The following is a 22,796-nucleotide window of genomic DNA, read 5'->3' on the forward strand; positions in this document are numbered from 1 at the left end:
AGCACGTTTACTTCCTACGGCACGGAGCTCTGCAAACAAGCTACTGACGCTTCATTACTTTCATTTTACAAAACAGTCTGTTCAGCACGTCGGTGTCGATGTAGCTCTGTGGTAGGATCAGCTATTTACTATGTAAGAGTAACAGCAGCCAACAGAGAAGACTTTTACGGAACAGCTGTTGAACTGAAACAGGAATGTGCTGTAAGTGACTTTAAAACCACAGAGGCTTTAGAATAAACATAAACTATGAGAACTTTCGGGGAAACAAACTGTCATTGAGGAGGATCCACACATCCAACAGTTCTACGTGGACCCATGTTGTTGCTCAGACCAGACTTCTGCAGAGAACATGGATCACACAGAAGAAGCCCAATGCGTCAAAGTCCTCACCTACCACAGAGAGCTGCTGGTGTCCAGGCTCAGGAGCGTCCAGTGCATCCTGGACAACTTGTTGGCCGGCGAGTTCCTGTGTGAGGAAGATGTTGAGATTGTACAGCGAAATGCCACCAAGCCAGATCAGGTGGGGAAACCTAAGAGCATCGAGGCCTTTACGCAAAACGCCGTATGTTAATGTGTGACTCTTTGCCGTCTTTATTTTCCAGGTGCGCAAAATCTTGGAGCTGGTCCAATGCAAAGGGGAGCAGGCCTGTGAATACTTTATATTCATCATATATAAAGTAAGTGATGCTTACATAGACCTCCAGCCTTGGCTTAAGGAGATCGGCTTCTGCCCGAGCAGTGACATCGCAGTGAAGGAAGTGGTGAACACAGATCCAAGTTAGTATCACAACCGCCAACGCTGCTAAATGCTAACAGGCTAATCTTTGCTTTTATCACAAAATAATCCGGCATGTTTGACGCCCAGCTGCTCAACAGGTGTGCGCATGTGAACCTGAACTGCTGCTTTGTATCATTAAGAGAGGTTTTTCTATTATTCTGACCCTCCTTTTAGAGTGGGCTGGGTGCAAACGTAAATATCCACCACTATAGCATTAAAAATGTATATTAAAATTGGTATTATTTATATGATTAAATTATTAATCAATTACAGTTGATACACTAATGTAGAACTTGTGATGTTAAAAGTGATGAGGATGAAACGTATTTCAGTATTTATCTGTTGGATTATTTACATTTTATGTATTGCTACATGAGCTCTTGCATTTGTATCCTGAACTATATTTTTACAATGATAAATATAATACATTTAACAACCAGCCTGTCGAGAGGTGAACCAACAAATTGAATTAATAGATATATAATAGTATATAATAGATATAATAGTGATCCTTGAGTAGTTTATTTAAAAATGGAAGTTAAACTTAACTTTGAAAAGAAACAGCCACAAGTCACCACAAAAAAAAAAAAAAAAAAAAAAAAACTGACCACAAAAAAACAAAACAAAACATAATTTTTGCAGAAGACGTTTATTTTTCTGATTTGTGAATAGAAAATGATGAAACACACTGGATTTCACTCTGGTTCTCCCAATGCCAGTAATCACTTCTTTATTGTCTTCTCAGTCAGTAGGTATAGTGAGAAGATGAGACGTGAAATGAGCAGGGACACCCACTTCATCATGTCATACGGCCAGCAGCAGGAGACAAGGTTGGAGGACCTTTACACTGATACCTTGATGGAATTGTTCAACGAGAGCAACGAAAGCCTGGGCTTCATGGAAAGCCTAGACCAGCTGCTGGGGGATCACAAGGTTTTCAATCCTCAAGGTGAAATTGTCTATGTGGTGGGGGATGCTGGTGTGGGAAAATCTATCCTCCTGCAGAAGGTCCAGAACCTCTGGTCTAAGAAGGAGCTGGAGACAGACACCATCTTCTTCTTTAGATTCCGGTGTAGGATGTTCAGCATCTTCAAAGAAACAGAGCAAATTTCCCTCAGAGACATTTTGTTCAAATATAACTGTCACCCCGATCATGATCCAGACGATGAGGTGTTTGATTACATCCTGCGCTTCCCAGAGAAGGTTCTTTTTACATTTGATGGCTATGACGAGATTCAAGAAGATCTAGACCTAATGAATGTTCTTGAAGTGGTCTCACCAGAGGCCAAAGCACATCCCCTCCAGCTGCTTGTCAGCTTGCTGTGTGGGAAACTACTAAAGGGCTCTCAGAAGGTGCTTACAGCCCGGTTAGGGGTTGAGATCCGGAATAATGTGATCAGAAAGAAGGTGGTTCTGCGGGGATTCTCCCCAGCACACCTGAAGACCTACATCAATTTGCATTTTAAAGAAAAGGAACACAGAGAGCTGGTGTCAGTTCAACTGGATGCCAGCCCCCATCTCTGTGGACTTTGTTCCACCCCACTATTTTGCTGGATTGTTTTTAAGAGTTTCAAGCACCTACACACCATGCATGATAGTTTTAATCTGCCTGACACCCGCATCACACTCACCAACATCTTCCTCTTGCTGTCGGAGGTGTTCCTCAGCCACTCAATTTCACCAGCCCCACCACTGCTGAAAAAAAGCACCCGCTGCACTTTAGAAACATTCAGAGAAGGACTGAAGACCCTTGTTGCGTTCGCAAAGCTGGCACTTCAGGGTATGGACAGAGTTAGCTTCATTTATAACCAGGATGAGATCAGTGCGTGTGGCCTGAGCGAGGAGGACCTGCCCGTGGGTTTCCTCAAACCAGTCAATGAGTACAATGCTAGTGGAAGCCCTACTAACTTTGAGTTCCTCCACATCACGCTGCAGTCTTTTTTGGCAGCATTTGCGCTGGTGTTGGATGAACAGGATGCCGCGCACTCCATCCTGAAGTTCTTCACGGTGTGCAGCAGGAAAAGGGAATTGCCCTGTATCCCTTTTAACTTCTGTATCAGCACAAATTCAAAGCCCGGTGAAAAGAAGCCATTAGCAACTAATGAGCACCTTCAGTTTACAAATCTCTTCTTGTGTGGACTGCTGTCCAAGGCTAACATTAGTCTGATGGAGTGCCTGGTGTCGCCAGTGTTACTAAAGAAGAAACGAGCCTTGCTAAAATCATACCTGTCCACTAGTGTGAAGTCCTACGTCAAAGGCTTACCCTACCACAATGTTGATGAGAGTAGGAAAGTCCATGTTTTGCCCAATTTCCTGTGGATGGTGAGATGCATCTTTGAGACAGGCAGTAAAGAAATTGCTCAGATCGCAGCGAAAGGCATCACAGCAAACTTTATCAAGCTTGGGTACTGCAATGTGTACTCAGGGGACTGCACCGCCCTGAACTTCGTGCTGCAGCACCGTCAGAAACTGCTTGGGGTCGACATGGACAACAACATTATCGGTGACTATGGGATAAAGCAGCTGAGGCCTTCATTCTGTAAGATGACCGTGGTGAGGTAAGGTGTTAACATGTTTTCACCAACCATCTGCTCCCCTCACAAGTTACCTACTCCTTTAAATTTTTACAAGTCGCTGGTTAAATTTGTGTGAAAGGGTTAGCGCGTGGTTCACATGCTTTACACTTTACAGGCACTTTACACATAGAACAGGTCTAGACCATAAATTGATATTGATAGTAATGGTGATACTTTTTTCACAGATGAGAAGTAGCATGTGAGAGATGATTTCATGGATAAATCTAGACCTTACCTGTTTGAGATCTCTCACAAATAGGAACATATTGGTCTGTGCTGTGATTTCTGTCAATGTGAGAGGCTAGGGGTTAGATCATCACTAAATACATCCTGGAAGATGATCTCTAGAAAAGACTGGGAATCGTATTGTGTGTAAAGGTAACTGCTTGTTTTCAGATTTTGTGTCAACCAACTGTCAGACAGCAGCATCGAGGTTCTTGCAGAGGAGCTGTGCAAGCACAAAATTGTGGAGGTGTTGGGGTAAGTAAATATATCAATTCTTCTTTTTTTTTTTTTTTTTGAAAAATGTGAATGATTTCTTTTAGCAACTGTACAGTCAAACCAAACACGAGTGTAGGTAGTAGGTGTTTGAATTAATGCAGCTGTACTTAATTGTATGAAAAGACAATAGCTAAGCTAGTTAAATAGAATTAGATTATTTTCAGTAATGAGCCACATGATTCGATCAATAAAAAAAAAAAAAACAAATAGTCACTTTGACTTAGTTTCGTGACTTGATGGGTTTTTTTTTTTTGAAAAAGGAGGGTTAGTGATTTGTAGTGTAATGCCCACAAACCTCTGAAGTCAACATAAAAAGCAGTTCTTGTGGGAGGGACCAAGTCCAAAGATCCTTATGTGTATTACAGTAGAAGAGAGAACACAGGACAGAGCAGGTTCCACAAAGAGATGAGCATAATGAAAGTAATAGCTAGACAGACACTAAGTACTGTACTGGCCTGCTCAGAGAACAAACAGCCCTACATATAAAGGAAATGAAACAAAATCCTGGATGTGCCTGTAAACCTGATCTGAGCCTAAGCTATAATAGGCTGTCCTTATTTCATATAATCTTTGACTCATCTTGATTCTCATCAAGTTGAGTAACTGGTGACTGACTTACTCCCACTTTTGGCCTTTACAACTTGAAGTCTTTTTATGATCTTCAGCTGTATAAATTAAACCCTAACTCAGAAAATTCAGAAAACACCTTCATGTGTTGTCAATTTCACAACTCTACGAATCCATACACTAATCTAAATATATTTTCAAATGTTGGAAAGGATAAAATCATTTTCTATCCAAAAGATAAAGGCACACTGTTACATTGTAATGGCCTGTGAAACTGTTGTGGTAATTCACACCGTCACTCATAAAAGAAACACTGTGGGCATGCTTCCTGTAACACAACTGGCTGGTGGAATTAAACAACAGCTATGTGAGAGGGTGGGGGGGGTTATACTGTGCTCATACTGTACAGACTTTATGAAGCTTGTCTACAAAACACATCAAACTTCTGTGTTCAAAGGCTGACTTAGGGTTAGGGTTATATTATAGTACGGTGAGTTAATAGATCAATCCAACCACACACTCTACCTCCTGACCTTGGTTTGTCCAGTTTTTGTTGATATTAGTGATCTTTGGTCACATGGTTTTCATTGTGCTGTGAGTTGCAACTGACTCAGATAGGCCTTTTTTTTTCGATAACCCATTAAGTACAGCATAAGACTGACTTATAGCAGCTTAAAAATTAATGTTAATTTGTATCCTTAGACTTTACAGCAATCACATCACAGACGTTGGTGCGAAGCTGGTTGCTCGGATAATTGAAGAATGCCCCAAGCTCAGAGTTGTCAAGTATGTTTCCCTCTACTGATATAGAATTAATAATTTCATGCAAATTACATTAGTCATCAAATAGCTCATAGTCTTTTATCAGTTAAACTGATTTCATCCCCAGGATTGGTAAAAACAAGATCACGAGTGTTGGTGGGAGGAATCTGGCCAGTGCAATTCAGAAGAGCTCTTCTATCTTTGATGTGGGGTGAGACTTCCTGTCCTTTAATATCAGATCACAAATCCAGGTTTTTCTGGATTAGTAGAATAAAGCAAACAATGATCAGTTATTAGACATTGAGGTAACCTTGAGATGACCTTGCTTTCAGGATGTGGGGCAACACCATCGGGGACGAAGGAGCAGAAGCATTCGCAGAAGCTTTGAGGTACCACCCGAGTCTTACCAACCTTAGGTGAGAAGGCAGCTGCTGCACTCACAAACCTTCTGATTAAAACTCAGCTTTTAAACCAAGTCATTTCTGTGCTTCAGCCTCTCAGCTAATGGCATCACATCACATGGTGGGAAGTTTCTGATGGAAGCTCTGAAGGAGAACAGCGTGCTGAGGATTTTCTGGTAGGTAGATGACTGATTCTGCAGCAGGATTGTGCTGCTGTGAAAGGAGAGCTCTGTGTACAGAGTATCCTGTCTGTGCTGTTTCAGGTTGGTACAGAACGAGCTGACAGATGATGTTGCACCACACCTGGCCGAGCTGGTGAAAGTGAACACGACTTTAACTAATCTTTGGTATGGAAGTACACACACATACACACTGGCATGATGCCACAGATGTCAGAGATCTGTGCTATGAAACAGGATGTGGGGTCAGAGAGGTACCCAGGGTTTTCAGGTACACGAAGAATGAAAATGACATCATTGTTTTCTGAAGACTCAGCAGAGCTTGGTGCACTGACACTGAGTCTGTATCTGGGGAGTCTAAACACCAACAAACTTATTTGGGTCCCAAAGATTTTTCTTTGCCCCTTATTGCAAAAGGCCCATACAACTCTTCTTCTAATGTGGCTCAATGGTGGTGGGCAAAAAACTTTTCGATGACCATCACCCAGCCCTCCACATCTGTCCGCTCCCTTTTTCCTCTTCATCTTGTTTTCCTTTTGGCTGCGTGTCAAAACCGTTTCTCTGTATTAAATATTAAATAGTGAAGATATCCTACCACAGAGACTGACTCAGGCACTTCTGATTTATACTTTTTGGCACCTTTTTACCCCCTTTTTTGTTTGCTCCATAGTCTGTTTGATACCACTGGCGCTGATTTATGCACTTCCTTATGGTATTATAGACTTCTTACTGTACTGCAACTGCAGATTCTAGCTTTTATACAGTTTTCCAATATAGCTTGAAACCATGCTGCTCTGCTGACTTCATGTTTGTGAAGTTAGTAATCACTGTCATTAGATAGCAGAGAATGCCTGTGGCAGACCTCAGGTCAGACACTGATGGTACAAAACTCTCCTGCTTATTGTGCTTGTCTGCAGGTTAATCAACAACCAGCTCACTCTGCAGGGGATCAATCATATTGCTGAAGCTCTTACAGAAAACACAGCACTCAAAGAGATATGGTGAGCAACAGTCACATTGCAAGAAGACTTCCTTCTATGGTTCAACAGGTTTGGCTGGTGCAGCTGTCTGTCCTAACACTGAATTTCTATCTCTCAAAATGATGAAATAATCATCCTAATTGATGAATGTCCTCAGTTGTATGAAATCATTCTACTGATGTAGTTTTTAGATGCAGTTTTATCATTTGTGGCTGAAAGATTTTATTAGTGTCACTTCACTTTCGTATGGCTGTTTAACCTTTAGGGGTCTGAACCTACTTGGCAGTATTTGAGTACTTTTGATTTTGCATTTAAATACCTCATTGTAAGATAACGAAAAATTACGAATTCATAACAATTTTATAAAAGAAATATGACACCTGCCTATCACATCCCACTTTCATGCTTGAAGAAATATTTCTCTTCTATTGTATTAATACTTAAATTAAACTCATAGTTCTGTTTTTTCACGGTCTATCAATGTCAAACAAAAACTGGGAGAGAGTTTCAAATTTACATTGACCTAATTTTTTTGTAGTAATGCTTTGAAACGTCTAGTGATCTGATTGCGCCAGCTAGATCATAGCCCCTGACTGTTAAAGGCACCAATGAGTCATGCACACATTAGTAACCAATAGCAGACAAACTAAATAGCAGTGTGAGGGAAGAGAAACTGAACGGTCAGCTAAATCTACAGCTGCCACACTTTATTTTACTGTGACATGTAGCCACAGACTATAACAACGATGGACGTAGCCTCTTGGAAGTCACCCACAGGTTTTTGTTGAGCAGTTTTGAAGCCCAGAGTGAGCTGCTCCACTGTTGACCTCTTGGCAGTGCCAGGCAATCCACCAATCAGGCCCAGTTTAACTATTGCCCTGATGGAGCACTAAAGATCCAGAAGTCTCAAATTAAAATTCCTTTATTTATCCCACAGTGCATAAATTGTAAGCAGCTGGGAAATTGCCATACAGACAGGGATGAGCAGTCTTCTAGAAGCAGAAATAAACAACTGTTGAATTCACCATATTAATTTAAACGTGATCATTTAAAGCCACTAAGGCTGTATTCCAGGAACTTCTCTTGCAGTAACTAAGAGGTTCCGGTGGCCCACTGTCTGTTGCTCTTGACAAATTGAAGTCCTTGGGAGACTATGCTAATCAGGCAGATTTGAACCCTGATTTGTTTGGTCAGAACACACATGGTTCCTCAAAAAGGTTCCTGGTTCCAGGGCTTATAGTTCCTCGTACACTGGGGCATTTTGAGTTGGGGGACTAATACCCCGGCATGTAAGCGTCTTAACTCTTGTATGATCAGGGAGAAGGTATAGTAATTGTGTTGGTGGTTGTGTCAGCAGTTAGACAGGTCATGGTGACCAGCCCTCACAGCATTGGTGTCATTACCCTTTGTGCTGATTGATGTGCATGTTTCTGGTCTTGTTCCTGCAGCGTAAAAGGAAACCAGCTCTCTGAGGAGGAAGAGCAGCAGTTTGTGGCAGAGAGGCGGCTCCGGTTCCACTGACGTGTACAGGAGTGAACATCTGAGTGTGTGTCTGTGTGTTCACTACATCTACACAGTGTTTCGTTTTGGTAAACTGATCAAACATGGTGGTAGACTAGGAGAGCTGCTGCACCAACTCACACCATTTGCTTTAGTGGAAATGTTTTTATCCATCCCATACTGATTAACCTTCTACTGGAGGATGTTTAGCTTAAGTTTTGTCAAACTTAAAGTTAAATGAATCTTACAGAAAAGCAAAGGGAAGCTTGGATAATCAAGAACAAAAGACTTCCTTCTTCCTCTCTTGAATCTTTTTATAGACTGAATTACCATTTTGTTCTGCATAAGTACACTGCAACTTCATTTGATTTACATTTGACTGTTACACAACATAAATATTTTCTACATGGCTGCTAGAGTGTTTAGAAGTGTACTTCAGTCAACATGACAGCATCATTGTAACGTTTACTGCTTGTGTGGGAGCTGAGTAACACAAACACACAGATATCCAGCATAGTGGTGAAAAGAATGATGGTGTGTGGGCAGTTACTGTGCAACCCAGGAGAGGGATCTGGGCAATCAAAAGAGGGCTGACGATTGGCTGACTGATCTGGTGTAAGGGGGCTAAAGCAGCATAAGCAGAGATGTTCCGAGTTTTGATCCCAAGAGTGGTTAATGCTCCAAAAATGCTAGAGCCTACGATTCCTACAATCATTCATAACCTTCTCACTTTCCATGTTCGATGAATATATAGAGGTTTGTTTAACTGGACACATCGTCACAGTCATCAGTGATTGACCACAAATACAAATAAAAATTACACTTAAAATGAGACTCTGCACAAATTGTAAAACTTCCTGTGTGATTTATCCTGGAGCACCGTCGCTGACAGATGTGTATGTAGAGAAATAAAACAGGACACAAATATAATAATTCAACATCTGGATTGTTTACTTAAAAATTCTGATTAGCTTTAAACACAATAGAACATGGCATAAAAATGCAGAAACTATGAGAAGAACTGGTATCCAAAGGATTCACTCTGAACTCTTGCACATAGTTTTACATAAAACAAATATTTAAATTAATTGTATATTTGCTGTTTTCCCAGTAACACATTGAACAGTATTCATTTTCTTTTACATGTCATTAGGTAATGCTGTTTGCTGGGGCTCAGAACTGGCAAGAAATAAATTAGAAATGAGCTAAAAAGTGCTTGACTGATTCTCAAGTAGTTCATATAAGGCTTGTTTTAGGACTTGACATAGAACTCTCCAAATCCCAAACACACTTCCACCCACCTGTGTGTTTTAAATTCTTTAACACCACTAAAACTATGCTAGGGATAGAAGGAGGGTTCTCACTGCATGTGCAAATAAGGGAAGCCCCAACCAGATGTGATGTCAGCTGCTAAATGAGACTGACACACAGAAATGTGTCGACCACAGCACAGAACAAATTCTTCCAACAGGGAGACAAGTACAAGCAACAGCAGAAATGAAAAGAGGGCTCCGTTTGCTTTCACAGGATGTTCAGAGTAAAGTCAGCATGGTCATATTTAACTGAGCTGTTACAGCAACAAGCTTTAAGTATCTGTCTCAAATGACTTCATTTCTAACACACCCATTTTTGACAAACAAGTTCATTTCCTTCATCTTGTCTCCTCAGTGGGAGGGATGCCTGGTTGTCATGGAGTATAGTTAATAGTTTTGCTCCAAACAGCTGATTGAGGTCATTGCTCAGGAGGCAGCTGATGCGAAGAGAGAAGCTACTGTGATCAAAGCACCAGACACAGGTCATCCATCTGCTGAAGAAGCTTGTGGAAGCATCACAACCACTGTCTGAGCACAAAAGGTTCTCCAGAAGTTTGTAAAACACCTCCACTGGTTTTCCATTAATCTCCCATATTATTATTAGAACATAGAACTGAAATGATTTAGCAGTAGCCTTTTCCTTTGCACCTTTATGTCCATCAGCCACTAAAGGGTTTGTTTGTTCACTTTGGCTGGACCAGATGAGTCACTATCTACCAGAGGCAGCTGTTAGAAGTAATATGAAACCAGACAGTGTCATCATATCTATTAAGGCCTGATCCTCTAAAATTCACAACAAAAATTATGAAGACATCACTGGCTCTGCTCACAGGAACCAGCTGTATGATGATAAATAATAATCAGTTCAGTCAGATTAAGGACAAAGGTAAAGTTTAAGCCCAGTGAGGTGTCGGCCACATGGGTAGGTATCCAGACTATTGCTACAGAAAGAAGAGTTCACAAAGCTCAGAGAAACTACACCACTGTGCGGGGGAGCAGGGTAACACAGGGCTCAGCTCTGTGTGGCTTTTGGGGGCCTCATGTATGCTGCCATGGATTCCAAAACTCCAAAGATTTTTCCAATGACCCAGTAAAGGATCCAGACCCAGAGCAGAGACCTTAAAGGGATACCTTAAAGTATTTCAGAACTGCACCTCACAGGAGACAAAAGCAAAGCTAACTGTCCCCAGAAAGGCCCAACATTCAAATAACCCTTGGTAATACTCATGTAGACACACGGAACCTGCATGCATTCCAAACACTAATTCCAGTGTGGCAAATGAAGGGTCATATTTTTTTCTGTTAAACTCAACTCCCAGATACCTGTGAAAAAACAATGATGTCATATTAATAATACAAATCAATTCAAATAAGACAGATAAGGTTGTCACTGATGAAGAAAATACTCACAGTATCAATATCGCAATATAACTTGCCTCTCAGGGAGTCGTTTATACAAATGGGAGAAATTATTGGGGGGGGGAGCTTTTGAGGACTTGGTAACCCTGCAGGAACAATTCTTCATGACCAGTATGAGAAAGGGTCTGTTACATATGGAGCCTGTGGATATGTACCAGCTAACCATGAAATCACCACACAATGTGTTGAAGACTAGCCTGAGACCACGCTGTGTTGGCTGTGTTCATGACAAAGAAATGATGACTAGGACTGAAACCGATCAGATTAGTTAAGTGTCTAAATACAGTCTTTCATATGATTCGGCAGAGCTGAATATGAAGGAGAGTGAGAGACAAACTGAACTTTGTCATTGTCAAAGTTTGTTAAAAGGGTGCTGGGACAGAAGACCGCATGGGAAACTCTGTCATCAACACTTCTTCTTTACTTTCCCAATGAGGGCATAATCATGACACTCACTTGCTCTCTCATCTAAAGGGTCTTCAGATCAGGATCCTGAGTCATGGAAAAACATTGGTTTGGAGCTTTGGCAACCAGACTAAGTCCAATGATGAGCTTGTGTCCAGCTGATAAAGCGCTTGGATTAAAAATTGGTACACTTTTGTTATTCCATGGTGGAGGTCTTCACAAAAAAACAAACCCAACGATCAGTTCAGTGACTCAGGTCCAGTCTTTCCTGTCTCCCACTGTAACTGTGTGAAAATTAAATAGATTATATTTGATAGAAGCTGCCAGGGTAGTAGACCATCTGGATGTAGTTACCATGACAACAATGACAGATGTGGTCTCCAATGACCAGCTCACATCAGGATGAGGATTGTCAAGTTCCACTGGTGCCTTTAAATCAGAGGGCCAAGTGCCAACCATGAACATTCTGATTTTCTCTGTCAGTGAATGCATCACAAGTTTCCATTTGTTGATCTCATGTGAAGCTTTTTCAACAGGTGAGCAGTTCACAGAAGCAGAGCACAGAGTATTAATGTTTTTAACTTACATTCTATTTACGGTTTTATCTGTGGCACAGTTCACTTGTGGAAAAAAAGGTAATGATGATTGTGTTGGTTCCTCTTCTGCATTACAGAATAATAAAGATACAGAAAATGTAAAAATCATTTAGTTAGATGGTAGTTAGAGCCAGATTATCTTCCATTGCAACAAATATGATCAGATGCTTTAGTTAATTCATGTGATTAGATTCAAATCTGAGAATTACACAAGTGAAAAATGCAGATGAAGGAAAAGAACAAAATGAAAAGTGACTCTTGTTTTAAGATAATCTTACGGTTTTAACAAAATATCTTTCATGTTATAAAATTTTTGTTGTGAATTATTGTGGAACACCTTGTATCCTGTCATGATCTCAAAAATATGTTCCTTTGCCCTAAAGAGAATCTTCCAGCTGTTACTACATGTTATTGTGAAGTCCAGTTAGAACAACCTAAGTTTCTCATCTGGAAAAACTTTTGTTGTCACTGTAATAACAAGCTGCTGCAGGTTCAGGTTGTTCTGCGGTCTGGGGACAGGTTTTTGTACCTGAAGATCTCCACAACATTGTTTATTGTCAAGAGCACTGATGATTGTGCATATTTGTGTGTAAGTGTGTTTGTTGGCACCATTTTTCGCAGCAGTATCTGTTCTGAAAGTATGCAAGCTGCTGATGCAGACCCATCTCTGCTGCTGTCCTGACTGGCTTGTTTCTCCTCGATTGGTTGGAACGGCAATTGTGGTGAGATGCTCCTGATGGTCCTGCAGGTCTTGCTGGTCCGTCCAGTTGGACCAGCCCAGCTGGCTCAGCTGGCAGTCCCAACCCTTCTGTGCCACCCTGCTGTGGCTGGGCATCGCTGCAACAAGGCACTGGTAGACGTTGATGCTGAAGGAGGGCAGGGACAGAGGAGGAGGGGGAGGTGTGACCCTCCCCACTGCCCTCCACCTCCAGTCCACCCTCTCCAGTGTCCTGGTGTACAACCAGCTGTCCAGAGTCCTGCCTGCTGTGATGCCCTGTGTGGCTCCAGTCTGACACTGAGTGAGGATGAAGACATAAACAAAGTGTGTTTCCCTGAAGATTGCTTTACACAAGATTTGGCACACCATGGTACTACATTATTTTTCAGGGGCTGGGGGTTTGACGGTGAATGGATCACAGTGGTCACAGTGTCCAGCAGTCACCCAGGATCCATGCTGTCAGTGTGAGGTCCCTGCCACCAAACAACCACCAGAGGACAGGCTGACATTCAGAAAAGAATGATTTATGTAGGTTTAAATCAAATCTGCTTGGAAACACGTTACCTGTGTGAAGCAGCTTTAATCTGATGGATGCTCTGGACATGATCTGTTCACCTCAAACCACTTGTCAATGCAGCTGCAGCACAGAAGGTCACAAGTTAATGGCAGATTTCTGCTCAGGTGGTAACACATGGAGAAAATGCATAATCACTCTGATTTACAACTGAATGAAATGAGGAAAAGCCCGAGGTGATTGTAATGTTTATGGACAAAAAAACATATTTTTCAAATAAGGTTGGATAAAGCTACTTCAGTATATCAATGTAAAACTATAATATTCCTTTATGTGTTTAGATAAAAATCATTGTCCACAATGGTTAAAAAATATATAAAATACTACTTCTAAAATGTAATAAAAATATATGGACTTGATAATTTCCTCTTTTATTTTGAAATGAGAAACCACTGTTTTATTTTACTTGATTCACCTGTGTCAATTACCCATGATGCCCCTGTGTGTTACAAGGCCATGGAAAGGTGTGAAGGAGAGTTGATAGGGATTTAGAAAAACATAGTTACACTTTGGAGCGAATCCTCATAGCATTATCTGGATCTGTGATAGGATCCTATTTTTCACCATCTTTATGAATCATATAGGGATAAGAAAGAAAATTAATCTAATACCAGTGACCTAAATACAATTTAAGACATAATAGAGCAATTAAGAAAATAAATAAATTAATAAGGAATTTTAGTTTTTGATGCATTTGATGAGTAGAGAACATGCGTTTTTTGTACAGTTGTTTTGAAACATTTTTGCATGTAGTTATTTGCATGCTACTGTTTTTTTGTTATTCATTATACCTACCCATTGTGTTGTATCTGTATTTAAGTCCAGTTACCTTAAGAACCCTGACACAACTACTGCTGCATGAGTGGAAGAGCCTAAAGGTGTGTACTCAAACTCATTTCAATTATAATTGTATTGTCTAACTGTTGCCAAAAAAAAAATATATCAGGGAACAAGTAGGGTTAGGGTTAGGGTTAGGGTTAAATGTGCATGGATTTTAGTTGTTCACTCACAGCCAAGTGCTGGGTAATGGTAATGATGTTGTCTTGTTCATCTGCAGCAGTTGCAGAAAATTTCTACCATAATGTGCCAATATAATCATTTGACATGTCATCATAGCTGAATATGAGTTGATAGAGCTGTGGAACTGAAGGACCTGTTCATCATTAGAGAACTGCAGTGATTCAGCTTCCTACCCTTTATGGTAGATGCAGAGGCAAGGTAGGCGAGCAATGGTGTCTCCCTGAACCAGCTCCTCCAGACAGATCGCACATTCTCCCGCATCCTTAGTGAGTACGTCCTCTGTCAGACACCACACACATATACACTGTGTGAAACCCAGATCAACATTTATTCTATTTAAAACATGTTCGTTTTGTTAGGATGAGTCCTAAAGTTTGTTAGAAGTGTTAATGTATGCTGCAAAGTTCAATGCAGTCTTCCAACTGGAATAAAATTACTTGTGCAATCCACAATTTGTCCTCAGGGTGGAGCCAGAGGCACACTCAGGGTATCAAAAAAACTGAAATAATAAAAAGGTTGTTTCCTCTTAGCTCTTGGTACCACAAACATTAACCCTGGCAAAACAGATGGATCTAAAACTGAGGTGTGGGCATCATACCACACCTGCATGTCTCATTATCATGGCTAAGTATGGCTTTGTCTGTCTGTCTCTCTCTCTTTCTCTCTCTTTCTCAGGAGCCGAAGTATCATGTCAGTCCTCTGGAAGACGACCAGAGGTTAAAGGAGGGAACACCACTCACAAGAGGTCTTTATACAATAGATATTGAATGCATCTCCAATAGCAAGTCAGCAGAGGTTGTATTGGTGACTTGCATGCTTTGATTTGGCCACATTTATCCACTCTTGGGACTGGCACAAGGATAGCGCTGGTTTGTGGATACCTTGTGGCTGGGTTTTGAACCTGGGGCCTCCTACATTGCAAAGCATGTATCTGCATCCCTGGGTTATCACTGACAAAATTATAGTAATGTTAAGATAGTTGTATGACATAACCATACTTAACACTAACTGTAATAGTTAGATGTGCTACTAATAGTGGTGCAGTAGCAATTGAAACAGTAGAAATTAACAAACTGCAGCTTAGTAGTTTTAACTGAAGATCATAAAATAACCCTGAATATCGCCTCTACAGCCTTTTTATTTATATTGCACAGTTCTGGCCTGTGTGTGTGTGTGAACAGTATTCGTCTTGCTCTGTTATGCCTTGCTTTGGAGGGGGACAGGGAAGTCACCGTGTGTCCCTTTAAAGCCATTACCTGCAGCAGAACACACACAGTCATAAGGACTGGCCTTATGTAACAGTGGATTAACCCACATAAGCCTGGCAAAGCTAGTTATTATGGGCTGCAGCACACGGCAGCTCAGCTAAGGGGAAACGTCCCTCACTGACAATGGCAGTCACTCACACACTCAGAAATGTAACTTTTTAAAAATGATTGAACAAACATTATGGTTGTCTGCCAGTGGAATCATAGTAAGAGGAAGTCTCTGTGTGTGTGTGGGTGGGTGGACATATGCTTGTTCAAGTTTGTTCTCTCTTTATCAAGCACCAGACAGAGGCAGCTGTCTGTGTGCTGTGGACACTAATGACTGGAAGTAAGAGCCTGTCCTCAGGCCAAGATAGATGTTCGGTACAGAGTCAACTCAGTCGCCTGGTTAGCCTAGTTTGTCTTAGCTTAGCTTAAAGACTGGCAGCAGGGGAAACAGCCACCATGATTAACAGACTGTGTTGTTCTGACTCTTCTGGCCCCCTGGTAAAACCTAAGCACCCATAAGCTCCCTATGGATGGATACAGATGCAGGAGGAGTTGTCATGTCATGACATAGTATTTATCCGGAGAGCGGGTTTGTGTGTGTGAACTCATGTGAGACCACTTTACATCATCTCCATTCTCTAACTGGCTGTGTTTTTAAAACCACATTCTAAAGTTCACCTTGATGATGCTATAGACGGTCAGTGTTCTTCACTGATTGTGGTCCTTTGCTGGTTTATGGTATCCATCCTGCAGGGACCTGATCAGACTAGGTCATCATGTGATGAACAGGAAGACAGAGAGGAACCTATTGCAGCTGAACAGGACATCAACTAACTCAAAGAGGAACTAAATTTGGCCCTGAAACATTCAGGGAAATGTGGTGAAATGTCTTGATTCTAATTTAAGACAGTAGGAATAAAAACTTTAATACAAAGAGATGAACACAACTGTCTCTTGTACAATGTCCTCAGTTTTCCACTATATGAATTGTTTTTTAAACATCTGCAATGACACAGGGTATAAAAGTAGTTCATCCTTGCTCAGAGAGAGGCAGGAAGTAATAGGTAATGAAAGAAAAGACAAACTCCCATTAGATGCAAAACACAGCAGGAAGTCAAGCGCCTGATGTAACTGCTTTTAGCCAACATGTATGCATGGACATGGAGCAGAGGAGGAGTGGGAGATCTGGCCTGCTCTGTACTCTATCCTGGTTGTGTCATACAGTCTGTCAATCACATCAGTAGCCACACCCTAATTCATATTCTGCTTCACAATCAATTTCCTCTAAGTGGGAGCATGCTTTAAAAAATGAAAACCATGACATATTTAAGAAATGGGAAAATGTTTACAAAATTAAAGACAGAATGGAAGACGGACAAGAAGAGGAAGGACTATTTTCTGCTGTCACACTAGCCACATATTCTGAATGCATGAGTACAACAGACCACTGATAAATAAAACAGCAAGCTGCCCACAGGCAACCAGTGTTTGTCTACAGTTTTGGAAATATTACAGATGATTGCACAACATTTCAAAGAGAAGCAGACAGCAAACAGAGCATCAGGGCACACAAGGATACGATCATCTTCTCTAGAACAAATACAAGCCTATAATACTAGAAGCGTATCTATATTAAGATGTAATCCTGTTTGTATTTTCAGTGTTTCGCTGTAATACATGTACGGTTTCCTCACACTGCCCAGACTCATGTTCTTAGCTTCTTTGTATCATAATGCTTAAAGTGTGTTACAACAGAAAGGTCAGTCTTACCGTTGTATGTCACTCTGGGTTTGGTTAAACACAAGACCAGGTGAAGATCCATCTCATCTGAGGACACAAACTTGGAGCAGACAGGGCACTTGAAGCCTGGAAGAAAAGGAAAACACAATATAATTAATAAGCCAACTTGATCATCTGAGGTGGAAAACTTTGCATTCATCATTCTTTGTGTTAATTGTCTTCTGCCTCTCTTCATTTTGTCTTTAGTTGTGTTTTCTTTATCAGCGAGGAACTGCATAAATGCAACACAATGTCACTACAGATTTGACGTTGGCGAATGAGTCGAGTCCAATGAACGGCTCTTTTAAATGAACTAAGAGTACTGAGTAGCGGTTGCAAGTCTCTCTTTTTATATTATATATTTGTCTCCATTCATGTGAGTGCATTATTGTGCAACTTGGGGGAGGCGATATAAGTAGAGAGCGCCCTACAACTGGGGGGGGAAACACTGCCGAAATGAACCAAAGGAAATGTAGCATCTGGATGCACTTTTCTGGGAACGACAGACAAGGTAAAGCAAAATGCAATATTTGCTAGAAAAGACTCTCATTCAAGTCTGTGTGAAAAAACTATTTATATTGCCATATGAAAGCTTGACAGTAATAGTATCGGATGGGAGAAAATAATGGGTTTACTCCTACACTAATGAGAGTGACGATTCCATCACTGAAAGTCCCTCTACTTCCACAGATTCACCTAGTTATGCCTCCACAGTGTAAGAAGCCAGATCAATCTTATCCTATCTTCAGCACCAGCATCACCAAACGCTGCCTCAGACACCACTGGGCCCACATCATTATCTGTCCAAATGAAAAAATTATTCCCATCAAAACAGCATACATTGGTGGGATGTGTAAATGTTAATTTGACCTTATAATTGCTGCCAGTGATTATTTCCTTGATAAAAATGAATGCCCTGGTTGACTTCTGAAAAATAAATAAACAAGGAGCCAGTCTTTTGAATGGCTCTTTGAAAGGAATGGCTCCTCAAGATCTGGGTTCTGTCAAAGAGCCATAAATCCCATCTCTAAATGTCACCTATGTTTGTGAGCTGCCATTTGGAAGCCTCAAGTTTGTAATTTGTCTGTCACCATCTTGTTTTGTTTTTTTTAAACCAGGAGAAAACATATTTGGAAGATGGAGCTGAGGAGGATTGAGGGCTGGATCTGACCTGCTGTGTACTCTGTCCTGTTAGGCAGGTCACACTGTGTCCAGTCAGTATGCCCCATCCTGCACCAGCCACAGATCAGTTTGTCAGGTCAACACAGCCGCTAACCTGCTAGGTTCACTGATTATGTTCATTACTGGGCTGGTTTAATGGAGTGTGGAATGTTCTCATGAAACTATCTAAATATGACCTCAACATGAATAATTCATTAGAACTGAACATTGTTGTCTTTTAGAGTTTGTGAGTGAGAGCTTGTATTAGATTACGAGTTAAAGCGGCCACTTTCTTTAACAGCGTTCCTCTGTTTTCAGGCATGGCTAAGTCGGTACAGCGTAGTCTAGACCCTAGAGTCCGGAGGTTTTACCCTTTTTATTGCAATCCAATTTAGAGTCTGTAATTCAGTTTCAAAAGGTTGTTACTTAATTTTTTGGGTCAATGCAGCAAACTGTAACAATTACATAGTCTCACCTTTTAAGACATTATGCTTAAATAAGCAACTGAATGCCTATTCAACACATAACACATGGATATTAGATATCCCTGTAATAGATTATATTAAGCTGTTTTTAATTCAAGTCCAGAGTCCCTTTCCTTTTAACTCTGTGTTTGGTCTCCGTCAGCTCAAAAAAGAAACCTGCTGCATTTCACCTTATGTCCCCAGTTGTCCAGAGTTTTCAATGCCCAAAAACAGAGCATTACAGAAATGCTGCTTATGCCATTTTATTTTTAACAGAAAAACAGTCTGGACATATAAACATAGCGACCTTTTCTAAACAATGACAAGGACTTATCAGGTCCCTCCCCTACTTCCAGAAGTGAAATAACACAAGTAATTGAACACATTCATTCATCTTCTACCACTTATCCCCACTTATCCGTTTCCGGGTCACAGGGCAGGTGGAGCCAATGCCAGCTCAGTCTAGGTGAGGACAGGGTTCACCCTGGACAGGTCACCAGTCCATCACAGGGCCAACACACATTACACACACAGAGACCAACAACCAGTCACAGTCACACTCAGAGTCAGCAGTTAACCCAAACATGTCTTTGGATGATGGGAGGAAACCCACACAGGAACAAGGAGAACATGCAAACTCCACACAGAAAGGCTCCAGGCCGGGAACCAAACCCATGACCCTCTTGCTCTGGGGCAACAGCGCTAACCTAATGAAATCCAATAATTGCTTTTGTCTTTGCCTCTGTCTGATTTTTGCTGCTGAGTAGGAAGAGGTTAATATCTTTGGGTCTCAGAGCCTTTTTCAGGCTGTTTAACAAAAACAATAAAAGCTAAAACCTGCTGCCATAATATTGGAGGGCAGTGCAATTAGATAGACCTCATTAATTGGCCTTCTCTAACATACAGTATTTCACATCACATACATTCAGTTCATCTATTCTATTCTGTTCATACATACAGTATACTATCACATTTTTAATGCAGCCTTTTCTTTTTAAATCTTATGTGAATATTGATTATTATTGTATTTGGATGAAATTTAGGAAATTAGAAAGTAGATTTAGAGACATCAACCATTAGGTCTAAACTGGCAACATGGATCAAACTACAGACATTTTTCTGTTGAAATGTCACTGGAGGGACAAACTGCTGTTTGCCTGTAGACCAACTCAATCAGCAACATTTTTTTTTATATATCAAAATAATAAAAAAAATTAAGCTGTGGTTCTGGTTGTAATTATCTCTTTGTTCCATTTGCCACCACAGTTATGATATGGCAGTCCCAGACACAGGGGCAATTCCTGCTGCTTCTAACGCCCTTAGTCACAGATTAGCAAACCTCATCCATCATCTGTTAGCATCATAATCCTGCTGCAGGGGGTGGAATGTCACATATCGTGATATGTGCAGGTGACATTGAGCAGAGTGTTTGCATGGTTGTGTGGAGCTGGCTGAAATGGTGAGATATGTCCGCATGGTGTGATGGTTGTGGAATAAATAGATTAACACAACTTGAAGCAGGCTGCTTGTCTGACCTATTTTAGAGAATCACAACTCACACATGCACACACACAGGATGGCATCTTTCCACATCTCCTGACCATCTGCTGCCAGTCAGGAATGTGTAGTCTAAGTAGTGTTTATGTGAAAGAAAGATGAGGATGAATTCCAGCTCTGCACAACTCCACAAGTCATTCTGAAAAATCCAAAAGCCGAAGCTGAGCACTGTCTGTGAGGCTGTGATGACTCATCTAGTTAACTGTACGGGAAATTAAATTGGTGTGTGTGTCTTCATGACTGCCTGATTTCATACCTGCTCCCAGTAGCATAAAAACTATGGAATTCTGAAGTATAATTCCCATCTAATCGTTCACACAAGCTATACAATGTAAACACAGATGGCATAAGTGTTGTTAATAACTCCTGAGGAATTGTACAGTTCATCTCTCATTTCTTGTGGCTTGTACTGCCCATCAGAAAACTGCTGCTGTGGGAGAACCGGTATCTACAGAATGAATGATAAGAAATAATAGTGAATTAAGACAACTGGCATTAAACATCTATTGCCTTGAGGCATAAACTCCCAAAACAAAACGGATGAAAGGCTGAATGTTTGACAAGAGAATATTTAAAAAGTGCAGTTTGCTCATTATTTCAACAAACAAAACTAACCGTCCTTGGAAATAGTTAAAAGCTTGAGAATAAGACAAGCTAAAGGGCTTGTCTAGAGAGAAACGCTGAATCTGTTTTAGGTTTTGGAAAGAAGAGGAAGAACCAAAGCGGAAGGCCCAGTGTTGCAGAAGAGGTTGTTTTATGGTGTTCCATTTTCATGATGACATTCTCCTGTTTTGTCTGGAACAATGCTCCACAACATTCTTTCAAGACTCTCATAAAATTAAAGACACGTTTTCATTGGACCCCTGTCTAAGAAGACAGATGCTAAGAGGCCCCCAGTTAATACACTCAATTTCAAGACCATCCATTACCTGCTCTGTGGCAGCATGTGAACTGTCCATAACACCTGACTACGTCACATTCAGATGCTTTAATGTAAAGTGACTTACAATGACATCCTTCAGACCACATTGAAGCAAGAGCAGGATAACATCTACAACAGGTATATCTCCCACAAACAAATGACTGCTATGGGATCAAGTGCTTTGCTTAGCAAAACTTGCCATGCACAGTCGTTATGAATGTTCAGGGGATGTTACGGAACTGATTAAATCAAATCAAATCAGATTTATTTGTATAGTGCCAAATCATAACAAAGTTACATCAAGGCACTTTACATATAGAGCAGGTCTACACCAAACTCTTTATAAAATTATTTAAAGAGACCCAACAGATCCCCCGATGAGCAAGCACTTGGAAGTTATTGTACTCGGTCCTAAGCACCTCAGAAAAATCATCTCATCAGTCTGGACAGCATCACTTTGGCTTCCAGCTCCACTGTAAGAAACCTTGGAGTAATTTTTGACCAGGACATGTCCTTTGTCCCTCACATAAAACAAGTTAGTCGGGCAGCTTTCTTCCACCTGAGAAACATTAGGAAAATCAGAAACATCCTTTCTCAGGATGATGCAGAAAAACTAGTCCATGCATTTGTAACTTCTAGGCTGGACTACTGTAACTCATTACTATCTGGATGTCCAAACAAATCTGTGAAAGGCCTTCAGTTGATTCAGAACACTGCTGCATGAATATTAACAGGAACTAGGAAAAGAGATCAGATCTCGTCTGTGTTATCTGTCCAGGGGGCGGACTCTTTAGCAATTTTCAAGACCAGGCTTAAAACTTTCCTGTATGACAGAGCTGATAGTTAAAAAGTCCTCTACTCTTTAGCTATGCTGCTGTAGGCTGAGGCTGCTGGGGGAAGGACTGAGCTTCAAATGATTTCATAAAGAGTTTGCTCTAGACCTGCTCTTCATGTAAAGTGTCTTGATGTAACTTTGTTATGATTTGGCGCTATACAAATAAATCTGATTTGATTTGATTTTACTTACCAGATTGAGGAGCCTAGTTTGAAAACTGTTGGGATATCTCTTCTCCACCCCTCCCTTACATGTTCTCTCAGAGGCCAGGCTAATTTTGTTTTTAAAAATATAAATAAAATAGTGACAGAGGCATCACAGAGACTCAGCAAGATGATGAAATACCACTCTCATATCCCGAGAACAAGAGGAAAGAAAGTGGACTGGCTCAGGATGTCAGGTGATGAATGATGGACCTGCTCGCCTTGGGATCCTTCAGGCTGAAGAAAACCTGGAGGACCAAATTGACCTGGCAAAGATTTTTGATGGATGAGCAAGCTGAGACGAACTTAACATGAGCTGAGGCTCAACAT

The 22,796-nt window shown here is 40.9% G+C and overlaps 2 protein-coding genes across 8 annotated transcripts in view; one reads left to right on the forward strand and one right to left on the reverse strand.

Annotated features, from left to right (window-relative positions):
- Positions 1-9,338, forward strand: nod1 (nucleotide-binding oligomerization domain containing 1). Of its 2 annotated transcripts, none has more exons than XM_029503722.1 (11): positions 1-520; positions 603-777; positions 1,524-3,336; positions 3,751-3,834; positions 5,125-5,208; positions 5,312-5,395; positions 5,517-5,573; positions 5,678-5,761; positions 5,849-5,932; positions 6,682-6,765; positions 8,193-9,338. In XM_029503722.1, exons 1-11 carry the CDS (start codon positions 350-352, stop codon positions 8,263-8,265), a joined length of 2,793 nt encoding a protein of 930 aa, XP_029359582.1. In that variant the 5' UTR covers positions 1-349; the 3' UTR covers positions 8,266-9,338. The 2 variants fall into 2 exon arrangements, with proteins under 2 accessions (XP_029359582.1, XP_029359581.1); XM_029503721.1 differs by having other exon boundaries at positions 5,517-5,600; positions 8,193-9,332.
- znrf2b (zinc and ring finger 2b) overlaps positions 9,178-22,796 on the reverse strand; it is a 23,888-nt gene continuing 10,269 nt past the window's right edge. The window contains exons 2-6 of one of the 6 annotated variants that reach the window (XR_003840844.1): positions 17,316-17,411; positions 14,463-14,568; positions 13,776-13,836; positions 13,260-13,332; positions 9,178-12,992 (exon numbers count right to left, since the gene is read on the reverse strand). Coding sequence is in view for 2 of the 6 variants with exons in the window: in XM_029503724.1 (XP_029359584.1) it covers positions 13,275-13,332; positions 14,463-14,568; positions 17,316-17,411 (260 nt within the window). In the remaining 4 variants the exon portion in view is untranslated. Of the gene's footprint in view, positions 13,169-13,259; positions 13,837-14,462; positions 14,569-17,315; positions 17,412-22,796 lie in introns of all 6 variants that reach the window. The other 5 variants (XR_003840842.1, XR_003840843.1, XR_003840841.1 and 2 more) reach the window with 5 other exon arrangements.

The sequence above is a fragment of the Echeneis naucrates genome, chromosome 6 (genome assembly GCF_900963305.1).
Source record: "Echeneis naucrates chromosome 6, fEcheNa1.1, whole genome shotgun sequence".
Classification (NCBI taxonomy): domain Eukaryota; kingdom Metazoa; phylum Chordata; class Actinopteri; order Carangiformes; family Echeneidae; genus Echeneis; species Echeneis naucrates.

Excerpts from the sequence above, each read along its gene's own strand:
- nod1 (XM_029503721.1), top strand. The coding sequence starts at position 350 with ATGGATCACACAGAAGAAGCCCAATGCGTCAAAGTCCTCACCTACCAC. Across the intron at positions 3,337-3,750 it reads TGTAAGATGACCGTGGTGAG|ATTTTGTGTCAACCAACTGT; the intron begins GTAAGGTGTTAA and ends GCTTGTTTTCAG. Across the intron at positions 5,762-5,848 it reads AGCGTGCTGAGGATTTTCTG|GTTGGTACAGAACGAGCTGA; the intron begins GTAGGTAGATGA and ends GTGCTGTTTCAG.